The 14887-nt window shown below is 41.8% G+C and overlaps 1 protein-coding gene across 5 annotated transcripts in view; it reads right to left on the bottom strand.

Annotated features, from left to right (window-relative positions):
- CWF19L2 (CWF19 like cell cycle control factor 2) overlaps nucleotides 1-14887 on the bottom strand; it is a 133417-nt gene that overhangs the window by 45407 nt on the left and 73123 nt on the right. For all 5 annotated transcript variants that reach the window (XM_061628682.1, XM_061628684.1, XM_061628686.1 and 2 more), the window contains one exon: nucleotides 755-877. In XM_061628682.1, coding sequence (XP_061484666.1) covers nucleotides 755-877 — 123 coding nt within the window. The remainder of the gene's footprint in view (nucleotides 1-754; nucleotides 878-14887) is intronic.

Raw genomic sequence — 14887 nt, 5'->3', positions numbered from 1 at the left:
GCTATTGCCTTTTGACTGTTTCATGGAAGCCTTGTGATGGTTTTATGCTGGTTTCTGTGTCGGTCTGTCTTTTGCATTCACCACTGCAGTTTTGGATTGTACTTGTATTTTATTTTAAATTGTAAATAAACCACGGCACATTTTTTTTCTGTTGGCTTATTTTTTTTATTTTATAACAAGCAAACCTTATTTGGACAGCATCCATGTGACAAGAGATGGACAAAACTGCATTGTGCCATTCAGATTAACAGGTAAGTAACAATGATTACTACGCCAGTATGCCAGTGTGGCATAGCGGTCAGAATGTTGGACTACGACCTGGGAGACCAGGATTTGAATCCCCACACAGCCATGAAGCTCACTGGGTGACCTTGGGCCAGTCACTGCCTCTCAGCCTCAGAGGAAGGCAATGGTAAACCACCTCTAAATACCGCTTACCATGAAAACCCTATTCGTAGGGTTGCCATAAATTGGAATCTACTTGAAGGCAGTACATTTCCATTTTTCAACAATGATTAGAGGTATGCTCCTCGCTTCCACCAACAAGCTCACTATGAAAGCTTGAAGCTACAGAAGTTGGAATACAGAAGCTACTCCAGATATAAAATAAATACATTCTATAGAGAGTCTCCTAGCTTTCTTGCATGGTATTTAGAATTTGCTCGCTTCCCAATCCCCACCCCTCTCCCCATAATTTCTACGTTCAGGATATACATTCTAATAAGATGTAAAGTAAGCATTTTATTACACACACCGTCTGCTTCATTCTTCTGCCAGTTGGTTCCCATGTTTCTCCTGGAGCGTTAACAGGCCACACTCCACCAGACTTATCAGTTCTGACAAGGACCACTTCATGGTCTTCTTGGAAGCCTCTTTTCTGTGTCAAGGTGCAAAAATAGAGCAGAGAACATTTATTTATTTATTTATTTATTACATTTATTAATCGCCTATCTGGCTGGCCATCAGCCACTCTAGGCGATGTACAAAGCAAAATAATACAGAAATAATACAGAAATGATACAGAATCTAAAAAACTAAACAATAAAATAATACCTGACCAGCATTAAGAATAACATAATACAACCAAAACAAAACAAAACAATAAGAACAAGGAATCTTCCATGATCTTCTTCTGATCTTCTTCTCCAGGTGACCTCAAGGCGACTCCAAGTCATAAATTTTAAAAAGGAAATGTTTAAAACAGGTGCCATATATTGGTTTAAATATCAATAATTTGATATTTCTAAAAATGGCACAACAAAACTAAAGAAAACAAGTTATCCAACAAGCCTTTTTCCAATGAAAGAACCTTACAACTTCCATTAAACAAGGTATATTCTCTGCCAGATGCATAGAAAGAGCTCGCTTGGTATTATTGCCCACAGAACAGCCTGAATATCCTAGGTAATTGTAAACTGCTCTGAAAAACTTGAGGGATAAAATATTTTAAATAATTACATATATAATTCATAGATACCCTATACTTAAAAAGCATCCTTTAGTTATGACTGCTCTGGTTCTTCATGAAAGCACCAAAGGAAGCAGAGTGACAGTAAGAATGGCCCTCCCATATACCAGACTTGAAACCATGGCTTCAAGCAGTTTACAAACATTGACAAAAAGAGACCTTGATTAGCACACACGTGTACTCTAATCCATCATTAATTCTGACAAGGAAAAGGAAGAAGAAACTTGCTCTAGAGAAGGAAAGGGGCATAGTTCCTGAGATTGGATTATGGATTTGCAAACCATGATTTGCAGGGATCCAGCATTATCTCTGTATCAGACCTTAATCTCATGTCAGACGGTAGGGAAAGTATTCTTAAATTTAAAAAGAGAAAAAGATGCTTTAAAAATTAGAGAGCAGAGTATACGCTTCTCACTCAGCAATTAGAAAACAGTGGCTGATTGTACATTAATTGATTAAATTAGCTCTAATAAGGGGAATGTCATCAAAATTGGGCACATTAAAACCAACTTTGTCAAGTTTGATAAATACCTATATAAATCTCTATCCAAGCCATTTTCAGACAAATAAACGATGTGTCTACTTCACATCTGTTCTCCTTACCAATAATGACAGCTTATCCCTGAAAGCTCTGAGAGAGTAAGAAAGTTCTGTGGTTACGAAAGCATCAGGGCTCTGAGGGCTTAATTATATTCTTCAGGTAAGACTACACAGAAATAATGGATCAAGGGTGAAGACAACACACACATCCACACGCTACATTTTCATCAGCAAATGATATTGCTCCTCCTTTACTCAGAAGATTAAGCATAGATTTTACCGTGACAAACTTGTATAAAAATATTGTTATACATTATCCCTCTGCTCACAAGAGTGCAAAGCAATACTCTGAGCTATTTCCTCCAGTTATTAAGTACTTCAAATAAAAATTTGGCATATTGTTGAACACAGAAGAAGAAATAAAAAGCTGTGCCAAGGCTGTGCATGTATCTGTCTGTAGAATCTTAAGTATTTTTCAACAATCGTCTATTGCCATACCATACAACTCCCTGGAACATTTGAGAAGTGTGATGCTTCTGATGTTCAAGTTCTGTATATTATATGCTCATTTTATTTGTTTGTTTATTTATTTATTTAAAGCCAATCTCAAATCCAAAACCCTAAACACAGAGATTCTAAAGACGTACTCTGTATAGCCTTGTAAAACTTTTGTCCGTGAAGACTCAGTTTTAGCCACCTCTAACATTTATCAAGTTTTATATCCTGCCCTTCCATAAAATCAGAACTAAGAGTAAAAGTAAATATCATTAATGAAACAGTCTAAAAGGCAGCAAGAGTACATAGAAGCGTATTAGGAATGGAATTCCACAAAAAGCTTGCCAAAAATAGAACAGTCTTCCCTGCATTGTCTGCTGAAATTATCCTACTGGTTGGCGACTGCAATACTGGAGCTAGCGATTAGCTGTTCAATTCTATATATGTTAAAGGAAAGCCCCTTTGAACACAGCCTCAGATAAGTGTGCACAGAATTGCAGCTTGGAGTCTTACAGTGATTATCATACATGCATTTTCAGAAGTAAACACTATTCCGTTTGATGGGGTTAAGCCCAAGAAAGACTGCATAGGATTGCGGCCTTAACTGCGAATCAAGCAACACCCGTTTCTTTCGATGTGAAACCATGAATGGACTTCCACAACCTTCTCTGCAATAAATCAACCTTCATCTATTCTATCATGATTAAATAATGTATGCCAGGTGAAACGATTTAAAATCAAAACTATTTAGACCATGGATTGCCAACATGGTGCCTTCCAGATGTAGCTGGACTACTACTTCCACCATTCATGACTGTTGACCATGGAGGCTGAAGTCCAACATCATCTGGGGGGGGGGCATCATATTGGCTATCCCTGATTCAGACCAAGAGAGAGATGAATTTAATTTATTTGTTTACATCAAATTTTGCATTTTAAAATCAATATATTTCTTGAACAAGGATTTATATTGAATAGTTGGAAACATCTGGTTTTCAACTAAACAGAGTCGTTATAAAACCTAGGAGTATAATCTATTGGCCATGCTACCCATACAAACTGCAGAAGTGTACCTCTTTTAAGTTAAAATTAGTTTTCCTGGGATTGCAGAAGGAAGAGGAACAACAATATGAGCTCTGCAACCAGCGAGAGGAACAAAGGCCACTAGGAACAAAGACACTTCTCTCTTCCAGGAAGAATACCATGGCAAAGAGAAGCTCAGTCTAGCCCCAGTCATCAGCCAGGGAATAAGCAGATACAGGCAGACTGCTTTCACCCTCCCTACCAGAAAAAAACACCTGAATACTGAACACAATGAAGATCTCAGGAAGCAGGAGGGCCTAAAAGAGTGCAAGGTGACTCAGATCTCACAATTTGGCCAGAATAAAGGAAGACGTCTTGTACCAAGTCAGATTATTGGCGTATCTATCTTGGAATTGTCTACAATGATGGGCTACGACTCTCCAGGATTTCGGGCAAGGAACATTTCCAAACCTACCTAATGAAGTCACAAGAGACTGAACTTAGAACCATCTGCTTGCAAAGCAGATGCACCACTGAGCTACAGCCATTCTTGAATGGTTGATCCTAGTAACATACAGGCACAGCTTGGAAAAGTTACTTTTTTGAACTACAACTCCCATCAGCCCTAGGCAACATGACCACTGGATTAGGCTGATGGGAGCTGTAGTTCAAAAAAGTAACTTTTCCAAGCTCTGCATACAGGATGGCATCTCCTGGATCCTAGCATCTCTGATGACTTGCTAGCCCCTGGGCCCAGTATAATACAAAACATGGATGGTGTCCTTTATAAAGTCACAGTCCTTTTCTTTTTTATTTCCACTGGAAAGCACCTTTTAACTCCATCTGTTTGATAGATGGCCATCACTCACATTCAAGTGTGTACTTCAATAGGCTGATATTCAATTCAGATTTTATTTTAAACCAGATTGCTTGGGGGGGGGGAGAAAGAGACTGAATTACTATAATTTAAATAAAATGTATTCTGATTACTACCCTTTAAAAAAAATTGTTACCACTAACGATTAAACTAACATCTCAAGCACATGTCAGCAGCTTGTGGAAACTCATCGCCTGTGAGCAGTATTTGCATTTTTTAGCAATTAGTGGTGCTATTCAATGCCTATCCTATTCAGAGTAGACCCACTGAAGTTAATGGACATGACTAACTTAGGTTCATTAATTTCAATGGGCCCAGCCTGAGTAGGACTTAGCAGGCCCAGCCTGAGTAGGACCTTATATGATTGCTTTGTTGGGGAAGTCTATGGACAGGGAATTGCAAAAACAACTTTGTTAATAATTCAGGGCCTGGGGAAAAAATCCCAGAAACCAGGTTGCCCTGATGTTGGTAGCAAGTTCCCAGCCCTGGCACGATTTCATCTGTTCTCAATCAAAAATTAAAACACAGTCCATCTTTTTTCCTCCTGAAAAGAGTGCAGTTTCATGACTTGCAAAGCTACATGGCTTATAGACAAATTAAAAGTCTGGACCAGGAGAAGCATGACCTATCCCAAAACACAGTGGCTCCAATCAGGTTTTGATTGCCCCAATCTCAGGGAAAGAGCAACACCCCTTTGTGTGTTTCCTTTCAATCAGTAATATTTCTGAGTAATCACTCAGGGATGTTTCTTCTTTAGTAATAACCCCAAGAAATCATTTCTGAGGACATCCTTAGGAGAATGAGTTATCCAGCTTCAAATTTCTCACTTTAGATGGACTTTTAACACAATTTCACAGCATCCTATTTCACACAATTTCACAGCATCCTATTTAGGAGAAACACCTTTAAAATGCAAGTGATACTACAAAAAGGGCATGGAAGGGATTAAATCATCTCCAAGTGGCAAATCTCTCAAGTCTCAGAGGCTGTGCACAGATTTAGGCTAGACAACAAATTTAAAGCCTGGCTCTCAGTTCTACAGACAAAAACTACATGTAAAAGTGTGTAAAGATTCAGAAAGGCTGCTACTTCAGTAGAAAAAAACCCAGAGCTTTTTGCTCAGCTAGAGATAGTCCAAATATAAAACGAAATCATTGCAAGGTGTTTTTAATAGAAACCCCTGGGAACATTGTATGTTACAGCCTTCTCCGCTACCAACACAGCAATACACCAGTGTGAGCGTGTGAGTGAGCGAGTAAGTGATGAATGGCAAAACCTCCTTCTTCACTAGTGAACAGATACCAAACAATCCTTAAAGCAACTATTAGCAAAGTAATAGTAAAGCATATGAAGATTATATCACTCGATAAGGTGCCTTGCAAACATACTGGTTTAGTGTATACACAACATTTGCAAACCATAGTTTGCACATTGGAAGCCAGCCTCAGGATGTGCAATTCTTTCCCCTCCTACGCAATTTTCCTTCCTTCCCATTGTTAATCAGGGTTTTATATTACATGTGCATCAATGCAGACAAGGTTCCCTCATAAAATGGAGACTGAAACCATGGATCTTGATTTGGAATGGCGTATACTTAATATGAAAGCATAGGGCAATAATCATTTTTTGCATTAGGATTAGAGTTACTGCCCCCCGCATGCCCTTGCCATCCCCAAATCTGTTCTGAAAGGTTAGGGGAATGCCCACTACAGATTTATGGGGTGCACAGTGGGAGGAGAGGGGGAGATTGTTCCATCACACAAGGAAAAATCCTTATGCTGACGGAACTATTGCCTTAGTGCTACATCAAATACAACCCATCGTTGATTCCAGGAATGGAATAGAGCAGAGCAAGAATTGTACAGAATAGATGTGCTCATCCCCTAAGACCAGCCTCCATTTGCGATCCAGCATAATGTTTAAACCTGCCCAAAGTAAATGATCTGTAATAATGGACAATTTGAAATACATTTAAATTTTAAATTAGTCTAAATAAGGATTGCAATTCAAAACAGTAATTTCTGATCTAGTCTTACTTTCTCAGGCACTAGAATAGATTATTCAAGTTTAGGTCATCTACATTCATTGTACGTTGCCCACATCAATGTAAACTTATGTAAATAGAGTTTCTGATTACTCAGATAACTGATTATTCATGTGTTGTGTACATCCCCCAGGTCAGTTGAATTACTGAGACTGTATAGTAGGAGTCTCTCACCAATTAATGCATTACAATCCAGAAAGGCCAAAACCAGAACCTCAAAGGATAATGTCTTAAGTAAAATACAATCTTAGAGACTTATTTGCGTAGCCTCAAGAGAGGTAGACTGTTCCATAATTTAACAGCAGAAAATGAAAGAGCCTCACATGCACACAGTTTAATTTGAAGAGCATCCAGTTGATTCTGAGCAGCTGAGCAAAGGGAGATGACAGCAGACTGATATCTTGAGGTCACCAACTATTAAACTGGAACTGCTTCTCAATATTTAGCAGCCAAAGAAAATGATAAGAAAAGTAAAGAGTCCCTATATCATAGGGACAGGAGGAGGAAAGATTGGTGCTCAAAAAGAAATAGACATTCATTTTAAAAAATATGCTGAGTTAATGAGCAGATGCATACTGCGTGAGTTCAAGATGATACAAGGATAACGGCAGTTCTCCACCAAAAGCTAAACAAAATTAATCCAGACATGATAATCGTGAAGGCATTATAAATGAAATACAATGTTTAGATACGGAGTTTGGTACTCTAAATGGCGGGATCATCCTGAAAAGAAACACACAACGTCTGTTCACAGATTTAGCGATATCATTCCCATCAATACCCAGCTAGAGTGGGCCTATGCCTATCGGTTTGCAAGCAAAACAGGAATATCCAAACATAACCTAGTGTCTTCTGAAGACTCAGAGGTTTCTTAGGATATGCTGAAGTTGATTAGCTAATAAATTAAACAGAAAAAATGTTAAAACTCACAAAACAGCCACATGAAGACCTATGTTCAGTGACTTCCAGGACATATGAATGTGGAGGGTTTGCTGGGAAAAAAGGGTTGTGTGGCTCTGCTTTGAGCCCCTAGCAACCCATTGTACCCTGAGGTACAATTTGGGGGCGGGTGATGCATGCCATGAGGGTTCTTTAAACAATCCCAAACCCGCACTTTAAGTGGAAGATTTAGTTTGAAGGAAAAGACAAAGGTGACTTTCCTTTTCCCACTTTCCAGAACACTCTCCTTCAACTTATACAACAATTCACTAATAGGCAAAAAAACCTTGCAGTTTAGAACGCACCTATAGCCCACAGACATTTCTATCAAACTTTAAAAAGCAGGGAATTGGGCAACTATAGTGAATGCACCAGGAGAGCAGGAGACCTGACCTCCTCTGTGAGATATTGTACTGTCCAACAAATTTGATGAAATGCAAACACAATTTGGGTTGGTCTTTCACAGTCCAATCCACTTGCTGTGTAGCTTACAAGAAGTTGGTAACATGTGCCTCTGAGCATATGGTCAGTGGTGGCAACACCTGCCATCTCCAAAGATGGAGAATTATATTTTTGTATGTTTGTTGGTGTTCTTACTTTGCTTCTTTCCTGTGTTACTAATGTTTCTGCAGAGAATCTAAACTAGAAAATTTTATTTCCCTCATTATTCATCCAAGATATCTGTGTCGAATTTATTTTTATTAATTTCAAAGCCTTTTTATTGGTCAATGTCATATGATTGAAGACAGCCTTTTGTGTTTCAAATTGGAGGTTATGTTCTATTTCTATTTTGGGTGCATTAACAGTTGAATCTGAAACCGCAGTTTAATGTAATATCACAGATTACAATATGTTGCTACTTAAGCAATGACTCTATCTGTTGGAAAAAACAAACTTGGCCTGCCCAAGATGCATGTTTTTAGCCTGCTATGTTTTAACCACTTCATTTAAGGCAAGGTGGGCATAGTCAATTAAAAACATAGAGCACACCTAGAATTTTGCTAGAATATATTTCACCTCCCACTGTTTTATCTTGTGCAAACTGTGACACTCCTGATGTCCACTGGAGACTATTCTGCAGAATAGTCAGTGCCATTATTCCACAATTAGTTTTTTTAGTGTTGCTGTACGTCACATATTCACAGAAACAGAAACAAAAGAAAATGATTTCCTATAGGAAACTTCATAGGGCTGGTATAGCACAGTGGGGAGGAGAGCCTGGCTGGGAGTCCAGTGTCTGTGAGTTCAAATCCCCGCTCGTGTCTCCTGGGTGTTAAGGGCCAGCTAAAGATCACCCCCACAGTGAGTGGCTGAGGAGTTACAAGCCCTGCCACCTGTGCAGCCATGGGCAAGCTGCATAGTCCCAAGGAGCCCAGTCGCCCCCCAGCTGGCAGTTGTGGACAAGGAAGGGGCTGGCTTGTGCAGCTGTGGCAAGCTGAGCAGGCCCTAGCCAGCTGGGGAGGACTAGCCTCAGAGGGAGGCAATGGTAAACCCCCTCTGAATACCGCTTACCATGAAAACCCTATTCAAAGGGTAGCCATAAGTCGGGATCGACTTGAAGGCAGTCCATTTCCATTTTCATAGTAATTATCACTAAAATTGCAAAGTAAATCAGACATATTTAAAGTGACCATCTGAACTATATCAACTGTCTTAATAATGTTGCTTCCTCCCTGCTAAAACAAGATCAGTACAGCACATGTCTTCTTTCTATTATTTGGGCTTATTGCAGATGTTGCCACCACTGACCATATGCTCACAGGCACATGTTACCAAATTCTTGCAAGCTACACAGCAAGTGGATTGGATTGTGAAAGACCAACCCAAGTTGTATTTGCATTTTGACAAATTTGTAGGGCAGTACAATATCTCACAGAGGGAGTCAGGTCTCCTGTTCCCCTGACGCATTCACTATAGCTGCCCAATTCCCCTGCCTTTTAAAGTTTGACAGAAATATCTGTGGGCTATAGATACTTTCTTAAACTGCAAGGTTTTTTTGCCTATTAGTGAATTTCTCTGGTTTTTAATTTGGGAGGTAAGAAATGGGATCCTGTCCAAGTTTGCTGAGAATGGATTGACCATTTGCATGCTTATTGAGTTCAGTGGGATTTACTCCCCTGCAGTCATGCTTAGGATAGGTGAAATTGACCACAGGGGATATGGAGGGGTGGAGGAGGAAGGGGAGGAAGGGCAGAGGGGAGAAGGGGCATGGGAACAGGCAGGAGGGAGACAGGAGGAGGAGGACAGGTTTGATCACTTGAATGTTTATTGAGTTCAGTGGGATTTACCCCCCGTGCAATCATGCTTAGGATAGGTAAAACTGACCTGGGGGAGGGAGGGAGGGCTGGAGTGGGCAGTGGAGGAGGAAGAAGGAAGAGGGGAGGGGAGGAGGAAGGGAGAGGAGAGGGAAAGGCAGGTCTGATCATTTTCATGTTTCTTGATTTCAATGAGATTTACTCCTATGCAATCATGGTTAGGATAGGTAAAACTGACCATGGGGGAGGAGGAGGGGGAAGGAGCAGAGATGGGGGAAGGAGCAGAAAAGGACAAAGGAAGGGGGAGGGGAGGGGAGGTTTGATCATTTGCACGCTTACTGAGTTCAGTGGTATTTACTCCCGTACAATCATGCTTAAGATAGGTAAAACTGACCATAGGGAGGGGGAGGGGGAGGAGGGGGAAGGGGGAGGAGAATATTGGAAGGGCATGGGGATAGGGAGGGAGGGGCAAAGGAAGGGGGAGGGGAGGGACAAGAGGGAGGGGATGGGAGGGACAAGAGGGAGGGGATAGGAGGGAGGAGGAGGGAGGGTGGGTTTGATCAGTTGCATACTTTTTGAGTTCAATGGGATTTATTTCTGTGCAGTCATGTTTGAAAATGGAAATGGACTGCTTTCTAGTTGATCCTGACTTATGGTGACCCTATGAATAGGGCTTTCATGGTAAACAGTATTCAGAGATGGTTTTACCATTGCCTTCCTCTGAGGCTGAGAGGCGATGACTGGCCCAAGGTTACCCAGTGAGCTTCATGGCTGTGTGGGGATTCAAACCCTGGTCTCCCAGGTTGTAGTCCAACACTGACCCAGGGGAGGGGAGGGAGGGGAGTAGATTGGATGGGCGGGCACGGGGCAGAAGGGAAGCCCCTTTCCTTTCCAAAAGGAAAACATTGTGAACAGTATCATTTTTCTTCAGGTTTTCCCTACCTTTTTATTCTACAGCAGGCCCATGTAGCCTCCCACCCAAATTTAAACCAAAGCTGTTTACACCAGGCCTTTATTTCACTTTGGACAGTCATAGCTTCTCTCAAAGAATCCTGGGAAGTGTAGATACTGAAGGGTGCTCAGAGTTGCTGGAGACGCCCTGTTCCCCTTGTTGTTTACTTATTTATTTATTACATTTGTATATCGCCCCATAGCCGAAGCTCTCTGGGCGGTTTACAGCAATTAAAAACATTAAAAACAAAAATACAAACTTTAAAACACAAAAACACAATTTAAAAACACAATTTAAAAACAATTTAAAAACACATGTTGTTGTTGTTGTTGTTGTTGTTATGTACCTTCAAGTCGATTACGATTTATGGCAACCCTATGAATCAGTGACTTCCAACAACATCTGCCATGAACCACCCTGTTCAGATCTTGTAAGTTCAGGTCTGTGGCTTCATTTATGGAATCAATCTATCTCTTGTTTGGCCTTCCTCTTTTTCTACTTCTTTCTGTTTTTCCTAGCATTATTGGCTTTTCTAGTGAACCATGTCTTCTCATTATGTGTCCAAAGTAGGATAACCTCAGTTTCATCATTTTAGCTTCTAGTGACAGTTCTGGTTTAGTTTGGCAAACATCCAATTATTTGTCTTTTTCATGGTCCATGTTATGCACAAACCTCTCCTCCAACACCACATTTCAAATGAGTTGATTTTTCTCTTATCCACTATTTTCACTGTCCAACTTTCACATCCATACATAGAGATCGGGAATACTATGGTCTGAATGATCCTGACTTTGGTGTTCAGTGAGACATCTTTGATTTTGAGGACCTTTTCTAGTTCTCTCATAGCTGCCCTCCCCATTCCTAGCCTTCTTCTGATTTCCATTTTGGTTAATGACTGTGCCGGGGTATTGATAATCCTTGACAAGTTCAATGCCCTCATTGTCAACTTTGAAGTTACAGAAATCTTCTGTTGTCATTACTTTAGTCTACTTGACGTTCAGCTGTAGTCCTGCGTTTGTGCTTTCCTCTTTAACTTTCATCAGCATTCTTTTCAAATCATTACTGGTTTCTGCTAAGAGTATGGTATCGTCTGCATATCTTAAATTTTCACACCTCCTTCATCTTGGTCCAATTCCGCTTTCCATATGATATGTTCTGCGTACAGCTTAAACAAATAGGGAGATAAAATACACCCCGTCTCACACCCTTTTCTATTGGGAACCAATCGGTTTCTCCATATTCTGTCCTTATAGTAGCCTCTTGTCCAGAGTATAGGTTGTGCATCAGGATAATCAGATGTTGTGGCACTCCCATTTCTTTTAAAGGATTCCATAGTTTTTCATGATCTACACAGTCAAAGGCTTTTTTGTAATCTATAAAGCACAGGGTGATTTTCTTCTGAAATTCCTTGCTCCGTTCCATTATTCAACATATGTTTGTGATATGATCTCTGGTGCCTCTTCCCTTTCTAAATCCAGCTTGGACGTCTGGCATTTCTCACTCCATATATGGTAAGAGCCTCTCACAGACCTTAAATCTGTTCCCCTCACAGACCTTCAATCAGAGTGGCTGTTAAAGCAGTCTGGCCACTGGAGCTCTGTCAGGGGAACAGGAGTCTCCTCTCAGCACCCTTCACAAACTACACTTCCCAGGATTCATTGGGGGAAACCATGACTGTCTCAAGTGAAATGAAGGTCTGGTGTGCGGGTGGCCCCCTGATTAGGCAAGCCCAGCAGCTGGGAGTCTGGCTTTTATAACATGGACATCTGGTTCTTACTGAACATGCCCGACATTATCATTGAGTTAAATGCAAAAATTATTAAATTAATTAAAAATCAGCCAGACATTTTTTTTAACTTTTAAACTTCAGAAGATGAAGGTCAGAGTATGGGGCAAGGTCAGTAAAAGGTTTACAGGTACTCTGTGAACATGGCTGACTTTTAATGAATTTCAACAAATTATGAGAACTCTGACAGAAAAAAGTCTATAAGTTTTGTAAGGTTTTGTTTTGAAATGAGCTTATGGGAAGCATCAGAATGACGGGGGGGATTATTTTCAATTTAACATTGCGGAATGTGAAAAATCCACGCTGGCTATAGTATACGGTATACTCTCGTGGCTGTATAATAAAACATGTCAGGCTTAGGACTGACAGCTAGACACAAACCCAATCCCTTTTGCACTATGCAGCATACTTGGGGGATGCTTCAGGAAAGTGAAAAGAGGGTTTCTTTTCCCTTTCCTCCCTCTCCTCTGCAAGGCCTCCAAACATCCTGTTCTAGGCTGGTTGGAACCCTGAACTGGCCCACTCCTGTTACAAGCTGGGACTAAAGTGAAACTTTAGTCAGTTAGCCAGCTTCATGCCTCTAATTGGGTAACAGCAGATCTTTATCACTGTGGTCTGCATACAATCATATAGGTTGTGGCAAAGTGGTCTAGGATCTCAGTACTAGGTTTATGATGTTTGGCTGGCATTACAGCTACAGCTACTATGCTGCCTCAAGCTGCTTTTCTCTTTTACTGAGCTTAGAGTAAGCCCTTCTCTTTTGCTCAAGTCAGTCTATGGTGTGTGACCTGCTTAACCAAAGCTCTATATTCTGAGATACCATCCTACTTCAGGCTGCCTTGCAAATAGCTGCTGGTCTGGGTGCATCTGGTGAGCATGAATTACCTCTAGACAGGGAAGCTTTTCTGAAGTGAGACATTTATTTAAAAGATTCCTACCATACCTGCTGAAGGTCGCCCGGTTGAAGCCCTGGTGATGGAGTGGAATGAGAGGATTGCCGGGGCGTTAGACCAAGTGGCTCCGAAATGTCCTCTCCCCCTGAACAGAACTCAAGTATCACCATGGTACACACCATGGTTGCGTACTTGAGACAGGAGGTGAGACGACTTGAGCATCGGTGGCGGAAGTCTCACTCCGAAGATGCTCAGACACAGGTTAGAGCAGCAATAGCTGCCTACCAAGTGGCGGTAAGGGCGGCAAAGAGGGAATTCTTTGCGTCCTCCATTGCATCAGCGGAGTGCTGTCCCAGGAGGTTGTTCCAAGTGGTCCGAAGCCTGGTCGGTCCAGTTGCTCAGGAACCCTTGGAACAGTCTAAGGCCTCCTGTGACAAATTAGCAAAGCACTTTGCTGACAAAATCGAGCACCTGAGGAGCTCGATTCCGTGCGCCGTGGATACAGTGAGTGAGCTAGAGTTGACCAGTTGCAAACCGGTCAAATGGGATCGATTTCGGCCTCTTCCTTCTGAGGATGTGGACAAGGTGCTCTCATCTGTAAGGCCCACCACTTGTCTAAATGACCCTTGCCCATCGTGGCTCCCTATGAGCTGCAAAGAGAGATTGGGTGAGGGGATCAAGGCAATGGTTAATGCATCCTCCAAGAGAGTGTTATGCCACTAGCCCTCAAGGAGGCTATTATTAAACCCATCTTAAAGAAGTCCTCCTTGGATCCCCAGATTCTAACCAACTTTCGCCCAATATCGAACTTACCATTCTTGGGCAAGGTCATTGAGAGAGTGGTGGCAAATCAGTTGCAGACACACTTGGATGAAACGGATTATCTAGATCCATACCAATCGGGTTTCAGGTCTGGACATGGAACTGAAACAGCCTTGGTCGCTCTGGTCGATGATATGAGGAGGGCATTGGATAGGGGAGAATTCACCTTCCTTGTCCTCCTGGATCTCTCAGCGGCTTTTGATACTGTCGACCACGGTATCCTGGTGGATCGCCTGGAGAGTATGGGATTGGGAGGCACAGTCTTACAGTGGTTCCACTCCTTTCTCTCTGATAGGCGCCAACAGGTAGCATTGGGTGATGAGGTTTCAGACCCTTGGCCTCTCAATTGCGGTGTGCCACAGGGCTCTATCCTCTCACCCATGCTATTTAACATCTATGTAAAGCCGCTGGGAGAGATCATCAGGAGATTTGGGCTGCAGTGTCACCAATATGCGGATGACACTCAGCTCTATCTCTCATTTAAATCTTCACCGGAGAGGGCTGTGGAGACCATGTCCAAGTGCCTGGAATCCGTGAGTGGATGGATGGGCAGGAACAGGCTGAAGCTGAACCCTGATAAGACCGAGGTACTACTTGTGGGAGACAAGGGAGGGTTAGGAGATGCTGACCTGGTGTTTGATGGAGTGAAGTTGCCCCTACAGGACCAGGTCCGCAGCCTCAGGGTTGTTCTTGATTCCAAGCTGTCCATGGAGGCTCAGATTTCGGCTGTGAGCTGGGCAGCTTGGTATCAATTACACCTTATACGTAGGCTGCAACCCTACCTCCCTGTTCA

This window comes from Rhineura floridana, chromosome 5 (genome assembly GCF_030035675.1).
Source record: "Rhineura floridana isolate rRhiFlo1 chromosome 5, rRhiFlo1.hap2, whole genome shotgun sequence".
Classification (NCBI taxonomy): Eukaryota; Metazoa; Chordata; class Lepidosauria; order Squamata; family Rhineuridae; genus Rhineura; species Rhineura floridana.
Note: the sequence above shows the minus strand (reverse complement) of the source record. Positions and strands in the feature narration are given on the sequence as shown.